Source organism: Cannabis sativa, chromosome 1 (genome assembly GCF_029168945.1).
Source record: "Cannabis sativa cultivar Pink pepper isolate KNU-18-1 chromosome 1, ASM2916894v1, whole genome shotgun sequence".
Lineage (NCBI taxonomy): Eukaryota > Viridiplantae > Streptophyta > Magnoliopsida > Rosales > Cannabaceae > Cannabis > Cannabis sativa.
The window spans coordinates 28,759,029-28,768,582 of NC_083601.1; the positions used below are offsets into that span (position 1 = coordinate 28,759,029).

General features: G+C 33.5%; 2 protein-coding genes across 2 annotated transcripts; one reads left to right on the forward strand and one right to left on the reverse strand.

Annotated features, from left to right (window-relative positions):
• Window positions 1–2,198: 2,198 nt before the first annotated feature.
• LOC115705595 (3-phosphoshikimate 1-carboxyvinyltransferase 2) lies at window positions 2,199–6,300 on the forward strand. The gene is made up of 8 exons (XM_030632969.2): window positions 2,199–2,753; window positions 3,835–4,079; window positions 4,382–4,535; window positions 4,746–4,960; window positions 5,049–5,166; window positions 5,267–5,477; window positions 5,676–5,737; window positions 5,845–6,300. Exons 1-8 carry the CDS (start codon window positions 2,406–2,408, stop codon window positions 6,061–6,063), a joined length of 1,572 nt encoding a protein of 523 aa, XP_030488829.1. The 5' UTR covers window positions 2,199–2,405; the 3' UTR covers window positions 6,064–6,300.
• Window positions 6,301–7,914: 1,614 nt separating this feature from the next.
• LOC115705604 (prefoldin subunit 1) lies at window positions 7,915–9,069 on the reverse strand. Its single transcript, XM_030632985.2, has 6 exons — window positions 8,937–9,069; window positions 8,803–8,856; window positions 8,602–8,707; window positions 8,501–8,507; window positions 8,328–8,412; window positions 7,915–8,220 (listed from the first exon to the last, which is right to left on the reverse strand). The coding sequence occupies exons 1-6, from the start codon at window positions 8,958–8,960 to the stop codon at window positions 8,107–8,109; spliced, it is 390 nt and encodes a 129-aa protein (XP_030488845.2). The 5' UTR covers window positions 8,961–9,069; the 3' UTR covers window positions 7,915–8,106.
• Window positions 9,070–9,554: the final 485 nt, after the last annotated feature.

Sequence of the window (9,554 nt, forward strand, 5' to 3'; positions counted from 1 at the left end):
ATATTATCTATCTCCTACAACCATTACTTGCTTCAAAATCAAAGGGATTTTGATGATGACACCCAATTTTATAATACCATGACAGTTGTTAGGAATTTTAGCATATTCAGCTCACTTTTTTTAGGCATATTCTCTCTTATACCTCATTCATCCCACCCTTTTGAAAAATACCCTCATATTATAGTTAGATACTTTATGGATTGAATAAGATATTTTAAATATTAAAGGTTTTATCTTACTAACAGTATGGTATGGATGATGAAGATGTGGATTAGGTGAAATAAAACAATACCATGTTTACTGGCAATAATTAGGTTGTTGAATTTATGGTAAATATTAAACTAACATGATACTTACCTAATATCTCCTATAACTAAAAATCTTTTTGTATATTTAGTATTATTAGATTTTTTGTAAGTAACTAGTAAAATTTATTAAATCATACAAAAGCTAATCTCGACTTATGTAAAGTTGAACATTCTCTTTCTATTAATGAAAAGGAATAAGAGGGAAAAAGTCTAATCTCCACTTAACTTAAGTTGAACATAAACAAATCATACAAAATCTAATCTCCATTTAATCATTTATAAGTTAAACATTTTGTTTATATTAGTGAAAATGAATAAGAGGGTAAAAAATCCCAAAAATAGCACAAATAGCAGATATTAAATCTTTTATGAAAATAGTGTGTTCTAAAAGTTTAAAAAAATAAAATTGTATACATATATATAAATAAGTCAAAAATCCTCTTTATTATTGGAGAATTTGAGTTTGAGATGGTGAGTGAGTGAGTGACAATGTTTAAATGGGCCACTTCTAAAGCCTTCAGAAAAGCCTGCCACATATTGAGTCAATTAGAATCGATGCTTTTCTATTTATCATATTTCTTTTTTATTCTTTGAGAAATAATTAACTTTCAAGTTTCTGATTACTTTTCTTTGTTTTATTAATAGGCATACCATCATTATAACTCATACAATTAGCACTTTCAAAATTTGTATACATTTTCTATTGGTTACATATTTAGTTTCATGGGTTAGTTTCAGTATAATATATTGAGCAAAATTTGAGATAAAATAAAAGCCAAAATAAATAGTTTATAACAAAACAAGCAAGCACACGTTTTCAGGAAAAGAAAAAAAAAAAGCAATTAAGCACATGTACAGAACGAGTTGAGTAAGTTAAAAAGTTTTTTTTTTTTTTCGATTTAGATGTAATGTTAGAAATATATAAATGGGAAATATTAGAAATTATAACTAATATAAATGTGATAAAAGAATATTGTGGGTTTGTGTTAGGTAGATATATTTAAATATATTATATATATAAATAGAAGAGAGTTTTTTTATTTTTTTTTTGAATGAAAAAAAAAGAATTAATTATAAAAAATAATTGAGAAAAGCCGCCAGCCCCTAGGACCAATGCAGGTTCCCAGAGTGATTGGTTATATTTAAGTAATACTTTGTCCTAATTACTACCTATTTTTTATTTTCTAATCTAAGATGAGAAATGCTAAAAAGTAGTTTAATTATTTAAATGTGAAGTGTGATACTGAGTTTTATATAATTTAATTTAACATATCAATATAATATTGCTAAACATGTACCATCCACTTAATGGTTTTGCTTAATAGAAATGTGCAGATACTAAATTTAAGTATACTAATATTATAAAGTTCCAAAAAATATATATATTAGATGATAAATGATTAGGTGAACATGAATAACACAAGTGGTCTTGATTGTGTTACACCCCGGCACACACTTAAAAGCCACCACTAAATTATGTAGATAATAATAAACTTGAATAGATTGTACAATGTAATTGCAGACCATTATTAATTGTGAAATAATTTATTTTATTTAATAATAACACACTTTAAGAAATAAGAATGCCTATTAAAATTGCAAATGCAGTGCAAGTGTATTAGACCTACCTACCCCCTTTGGTGGCTTCGACCCCACTAAACTAAATTGTAATGGGTTGGTGAGAGAATTGGACTCACCACTTTTTTCCAAAAAACCCCAAGAACAACTTTTCTTTACTTTTATACCCCCAAACTACTGTAGAGTACTACATTGTTAGCACAACGTACAAGCACAGACTTGCATCAAAGACCACCAACTACTACCGGTCAAATGGGTCCCTCAACTTTTTGGATATTAAATTAAGGTGACTAAGTTTTGGAAATTCAACATTTTGGCCCAAATTTCTTGGTGAAAGAGACGATTTTGGGCTTGGATGGTTGGTAAGCCCTCCTACCCTCTTTGAAAATTGAAAGAGAGTCAATGTCGACCTACAACAGCATCCATTAACGTTACCATTGCCACCAAAAATCCAACCTTTATTTGTATAGAGAGAATCAGAGAAGCTTTGGGTTTCAGAGAGAGAGAGAAGAAAAAAAAATGGCCCAAGTGAGCAAAATCTGTAGCAATGGAGCTCAAACTATCCTTACTCTCCCAAATATTTCTAAGTCTCATACACCAAGATCCCTAAATTCAGTTTCGTTGAGATCACCGTTTTTGGGTTCATCTAACTCTTTGAGTTTGAAGATTGGAACTGAATTTGGGGGTTGTTCTACGGTTGGTAAAGCTATGGCTGGTCCAGTCATGGCTTCAGCTGTCACAGCGGAGAAGCCTTCAAAGGTACCGGAGATTGTGTTGCAGCCCATTAAAGATATCTCTGGCACTGTCAAGTTGCCGGGTTCCAAGTCACTATCCAATCGGATTCTGCTCCTGGCTGCTCTTTCTGAGGTATATTTCAATTTTTTAAAACTTCAAACATTTATTTTTGTCGAGGAAGTTTTCTGTATATACAAAGATAAGAGAGTAAAAATATGGAACATCAATACGAAAATGAACCAAAACTAGGCTAAGCTCTCAAATCATGTCATGCTATGCCATACTCTACTTTCCTATCTCAAGCTCCACAGCTATAAAATACTATATCGTAATTATTTTGTCAACTGCTTTCATATTCCTTGTAATTTCCCTCATTCCCACTAAAATTAGTTCCAATGGATTGTGTGGCTGGAAACTGTAGTTAGTTACATTAGCAAGATCTGAACCATGATCAGCATCGACTGCCCAACTGGTAAACCATGTAATTGCATGGAATTCTTCCTTTGTTATCCACAAATTTGAAAAGTATTTTTGAGGTATACAAAGATTGTGCTTTTTATGAGCAATTTTCTTTTAGTTTTATGTTAAGAGTTTGTAGCGATGGAATGTTTTTTTTTTTCAAGAAAATGGAGAGTAATGCTTAGCATTTTTACTTTATTGGTGTAAATGAGTAGTGTTCATTTAAGCTGAACTCATGCCCTTAATTGGGAGGAAAATTGAGAGAAATGGAGTAAAGTAATATGATATTTTGGTTAAATTCGTAAGAATACGATGGAAATAAAAAATGCAACTCAACTGGATTACTGAAGTTATATTTCTGGTCTCATTTGTGCTTTTACAACTTTAGTCTAGAGCTCCACTCTGCGGAGAGATTCGGAGTCCTTACAGTTTATTTTGTTAATTATTTATGAGAATTTCATAACTCTACGCTTCTGTTACATTATATATGAGGTGTTCCGTTGATGCATTGTCTCACCTGAACTCCCTAAATTTTAGAATGTGGGATTTAGAATAAAGTTGTACTATTAGTGTATGAGTCATCTAGAATTTGTAGCTGTTCATTCTCCATATACTCTTTCTCTATTTCCTCCCCATATTTTGGCGCTACTACTTATCGTTACAGTTCATGTTATTTTCATGTACTTGAGTTTTTTGCCCTATAAAATATTTTGAGCGGTGGGAAGTAACTGTTTTTTTTGTTATGATTATTCAGGGGACAACTGTTGTGGACAACTTGTTAGATAGTGATGACATTCACTACATGCTTGGTGCCTTGGAAACCCTTGGTCTTCGTGTTGAAGCGGACAAGGAAAGCAAGCGAGCAATTGTGGAAGGTTGTGGGGGTCAGTTTCCTGCAGGTAAAGAATCTGTTGACGAAGTTCAACTTTTCCTTGGAAATGCTGGAACAGCAATGCGTCCACTCACAGCTGCGGTGACTGTTGCTGGTGGAAATGCTAGGTTTGTCTTCATTGCAATTGCTTTTGAAAATAAAGTACCTCTAATGCAGTGAATTTATGCTCTTGTTTTTCTTTACTCGCCGAGTAACTCTTACATTTTGAGTAAAGAAAGTCACTTTTGCTAACAATAACCACCATTTATACTTCCCTCTTTACTTTGATGTAGGTAATGCTTTAGGATTGTGTTTCATAGATGTGGTTATGCTAGAAATTACATGTTGGAAATGAATTAGCACATATCATAAATTATTTCGTATGCTGTTATCACATTTTCTCAGTAATCTCTTAACTTCTATATCTCAGCTACGTACTTGATGGTGTTCCTCGAATGAGAGAAAGACCTATTGGAGATTTGGTGACTGGTCTTAAGCAGCTTGGTGCAGATGTTGATTGTTTTCATGGTACGGATTGTCCCCCTGTTCGTGTGCTTGGAAAAGGAGGCCTTCCTGGGGGCAAGGTGAGGCTTGCATTGCTTCTTCTTATTCTTTTTGGCCATAAAACATCATTGACTGGTTTATTTTTAGGTTGTTGTTTTGCTTTTAAATAAAAACAATATTGTCAAATGATGCATAAGTAGTGATTACATCTACAGCATTTAATTTATTATCTTAAATGATGACAAACTTCATCATTTTGACTCAGAATTATGTAATATTACCCTTTGCAGGTGAAACTTTCTGGATCAATTAGCAGTCAATATTTGACAGCCTTGCTTATGGCAGCTCCCTTGGCTCTTGGAGATGTTGAAATTGAGATAATTGATAAATTGATCTCGGTTCCCTATGTTGATATGACTTTGAAGTTGATGGCACGTTTTGGGGTTACTGTTGAACACAGTGATAGCTGGGATCGATTTTTAGTTAAAGGAGGTCAAAAGTACAAGTAGGTTTCTTCTGAATATAGTTGATAGTATTTACATTACATCTGGTTATGTCAAAGAGTAATGAATTGCAAAATAAAAATCTGTCAGATCTCCTGGAAACGCTTATGTTGAAGGTGATGCTTCAAGTGCTAGTTACTTCCTAGCTGGTGCTGCAGTCACTGGTGGTACTGTCACCGTAGAAGGTTGTGGGACTAGTAGTTTACAGGTATTTTGCTTAGACCTTGAAATCTCTTATTCTTGTACTTGTGTTTACATAGAATCTAAGATTAAGTGTATTTACATACATTAACTGGTGTTTCATAAAGGGAGACGTTAAATTTGCTGAAGTTCTTGAGAAAATGGGTGCTAAAGTTAGCTGGACAGAGAACAGTGTCACTGTCACTGGACCACCACGAGATTCTGTAAAAAGTAAACACTTGAAAGCCATTGATGTCAACATGAACAAAATGCCTGATGTTGCCATGACTCTTGCTGTAGTTGCTCTTTTTGCTGATGGCCCCACTGCTATAAGAGATGGTATGTTTTCCTTATATTTGCAAGATGGTAAAATGGGACAGGTGTTTGGGTTGGTGTAGATTGTAGGTTCTCGTCTGCCATAACAAAAAATAATCTGCTCATTTGCAATGAATTTCACAGAGACAAAAATGAAAACCAATAAAATATTATTTTGTTTAGAGGATTAAATACTCATTTCTTGCCTTTCCTAATTCCCAGTGGCAAGTTGGAGAGTCAAGGAGACAGAGAGAATGATTGCCATCTGCACTGAACTCAGAAAGGTTAGTTTTATACCGTTTTATGTGCTTGTTAAGTTGTTATACCGTTTTATGTGCCTTGGAATGTAATTGTTGATGGCTATCTGTTCTTATGGGAACAAACATTTCAGCTTGGAGCAACAGTTGAGGAAGGACCCGATTACTGCGTGATCACTCCACCAGAGAAACTAAATATCACAGCAATAGACACATACGACGACCACAGGATGGCTATGGCGTTCTCTCTTGCAGCTTGTTCAGATGTGCCAGTTACCATTAAGGATCCTGGTTGCACCCGAAAAACTTTCCCAGATTACTTTGAAGTCCTTGAGAGATTTACAAAGCACTGAATGAGTATTTATTAACTGGATAGAGAACAATAGCATCGGCTACTGTCATTACAACTAAAGCAGTTGGGAGGCAGGCAATCCTTTTCAATTATCATGTGTTTGATTTTGGTCGACTGTATTGCAAGTTGAGCTTCTCATTATTATTAAGACTGTAATCGTAGTTATTTGTTGTAACTTCTGCAAACCCTTCATGTTATTTTTTCACCCTTCTAATAAGCCAGTGGGGCAAATTCTATATCTGCTATATGAGCTTGAGTGTAGAGAGAACTTTTGTCAATGTATAGGTTTCTAGCAGAAGCACCATCCTTAATATGCTTTATTATGATCGTGTAGTCTTATTTCATTGAAAGAAACCGACTCATCTCATATAGTAAGTCTTCGTTTTGCATTTTTCTTGGGCACACAGAAAAGCAACATAAAATTCTAGAATACACAATTTTGCCTTCTCTCTTCTCTCCTTGTCAACTTATTCTGTTTAACTGAGTTTAGGTAAGAGTAATATGAAAAATAATGTTGAACATGATTGGGTGGTTTAGTATAATGTGAGATATCTATTCAAAAAAGAAAAAAGTATAATGTTAGATATCTGGAGCATGAATTTCAGCATTACTCTTCATTCTTGAATATGTGAAAGTGCTTTCAAATAAAGTAATACTGAGCTTCAACCACGTACATGACTAGCAACCCTTAAATTGCTATATAGCAATAAGAATATTTAGCTTTCTTCTTAATATAAATAAGAATTTCTTTGTGTTCAATGGACCTTCTGCTGTGAGATCCAATGGCACTGGCATAAACAAATGATACATCAAAGGTTACTTCGCCATGCATTCTAGCCACGTTTGGCACATTTTTTTACAGCAAGATTGGAGTGTATTATTTTTTGAATTGTCATAAAAGAAAAAAAAACATATATATCAACGCATCTCCTTCTTACCAATGCTCTTACACCAGAACAATAAATTTGCTGCTTAAAATTTCTGCACCAAATGAAAATGTATTTCTTCTAGCAGAAAGTTGAAAACTGCAGCACACGTCTACTGCAGGAAATATCGTTATCCTAGGCTGCCACTTCGCACTTGCTGTGTATTCAGATATAAAAATACCCAATATCCTGTGTCCATCTTCACAGCAGTATCATATCCGAGCTGCTATAGTATGTTAAATTCCCCAGGCAAAGAATAAGGGGTATATTTCTTGAAATGAAACATTACAATCAATTGAGTGTATACTACCTAATGCAGAGACAGTTCCACCAGAATTAATGATTCTCAAAAGGCAAGAGAATAGACATCTCCTGAATATATATGCAAAGATGAAATGTTCCTCCTGATGTACTCAACATGGGCAAGGCTAAGCTAATAACCACATATAAATGTATGAAAACTAGTGATTTTTTATCATTATTAGTATTATCACTATATAGTGATGTTAATATTGAATGATCACCATCAATTCCAGTGCCTTCCTCTCCTTTTGGAGAAAACACACATAACCAATGTGCTTAAACATTAAATACAATTTTCTATACAATAAAAGATGATCCCACAAATAGAAGAAAAAAAAATAAAGAAAATTCCTATTGAGACAAACACCCTTTTTATACATGTATATATAAAGATGCTTACTCTTTCCTTTCAATTTCAACCATTTCATCAACTTTACTCTCTCTTACTCTTACTGCTAGAATTCCAGGCCTTATTGCTAGGAAATGTGTCAAACTGTCAAAAACCAATAAATAGATACTGCAAAAAGTATAACCTGTTCGAGATAAAATAAATAAACTATACAGTAATTTCAATGGTTAACTATTTGATACTTGAGCTTATAAAAAACAGAGGCACAACAAACTAGCCATCATAATGAAATATCTTTCCAACAAATGCAATTCAGAAGCTGACATGACAGCCAATTGAAAATGAAGAGCATTAGATACGACTACATTAAAATTAAACACTATTATTAAAGAGCATAAAATGATAAGAAATTGGTTGCTCAAACACTAATAGTTTCACAAATGAAATAAAAGGTACATGAGCATTATCACATAACAGTCATGGACATAATCTGAAGAGCAAGGCCAGGATCTTGGCTTAACAACTCCCTCAAGTTGGTCTCCACTTCGGCCCTTTGTTTCTCCAAATAATCCCTAGAGGTCTATTGTCGAAATTAAGAAGAAGAACAAAAAAAAAATGTAAGCTTAAAATGTTTGCTAGTGCATTGGAGATCAAATACCAAAAAATGTAAGGTTACATAATTCATACCGTGAGTGAGGCAATAGCAGTCTCACTATCCTGAAGCTTCCCTTGTAGTTCATTCATTAAGAACGACTTAGGCTCTAAGACAAACCTGCCCATCAAATCAAAATGAAGAAAAGTTTTTCAATTTCGAATCTTGAATATAAGCGGTGGATTTGATTAAGAAGAAACTCACTTACGTTCTCCCTGAAAAACGAAAAACAAAGTTAGGTTAATACATAAATTTGTGCAAAATTGAAAAAGAGAGAAAGAATAGGGAAATGTTTCTAAGTTAAGTTACCAATTGATTTATAGGTATTTGTGTCATCGGACACTTGACGAAGCTCCTCTAAGGTCAAGAAAGCTCTCTTCTTTTCACCTTCTTTGCCGCGCAACTGGTTCTGCACCTGCTCATCGTACATATATATATTTATATTTATGCCAATACAATATGTAAATATATGTCACTGTAATTGTGAAACAAGTCCATCGAGAAAGAAACCTGCTTCAGTTTTGCGGAGATATCTATCATCCGACCTTGAAGCTCCAAAAATGCCTGTCATATTCATACTAACACTTGAAAAACCTCAGAGATCGAAAATTAAACAAGCAGAGGAAAAGAGAAAGAGTACATACGGTTCTGTTAGATTCGTCAGCCATTGTTGCTCAGACTTGTTAATGAGAAAGAACAACAACAATAGCAAGATTCGAAGACGAAGAAGATGAATAAAAAAGAAGACAAACCATCGACCTCTGGGTTGGGTTGGGTACTACGGCCCAATTGGTGTATTTGGCCCAAATGGCCAATAAATTTACACCTATTACTGTTTTTTCCTTTTTTTTTTTTAAGTTTATACTGTTACACGCTCAAGTTTACTTTTATACTTTGAATTTTAATTTTTTTTGGCAGTTTTGGAAAGTTTAATATACAATAGTTTTTTTGCTTTACACTTGTCACGATAGGGTTTTGCTACGTTTTTTTTAAAGAATTCATTTTTAATTTTTTGATTTGACGGTTTTCTATTCTTATCAAAAGGTTATGTACTTTTTCATTTTTCTTTTATTTTTTTTTTATTTTTTTCGAATATAAATTTTTTACTTATAACTCTCTCTCCCCTCAATTGTTCATCTTCTTCCCCCATTTTCAGTTTTCTTTTACAGTTTCGAGTAGTGGGTGGTTTTTGCATTTGAAAAAATTTCAAATCTCATCCCACTTTCTTAAACTTCCCTCTCATTTTCCCCCCCATTTTTATT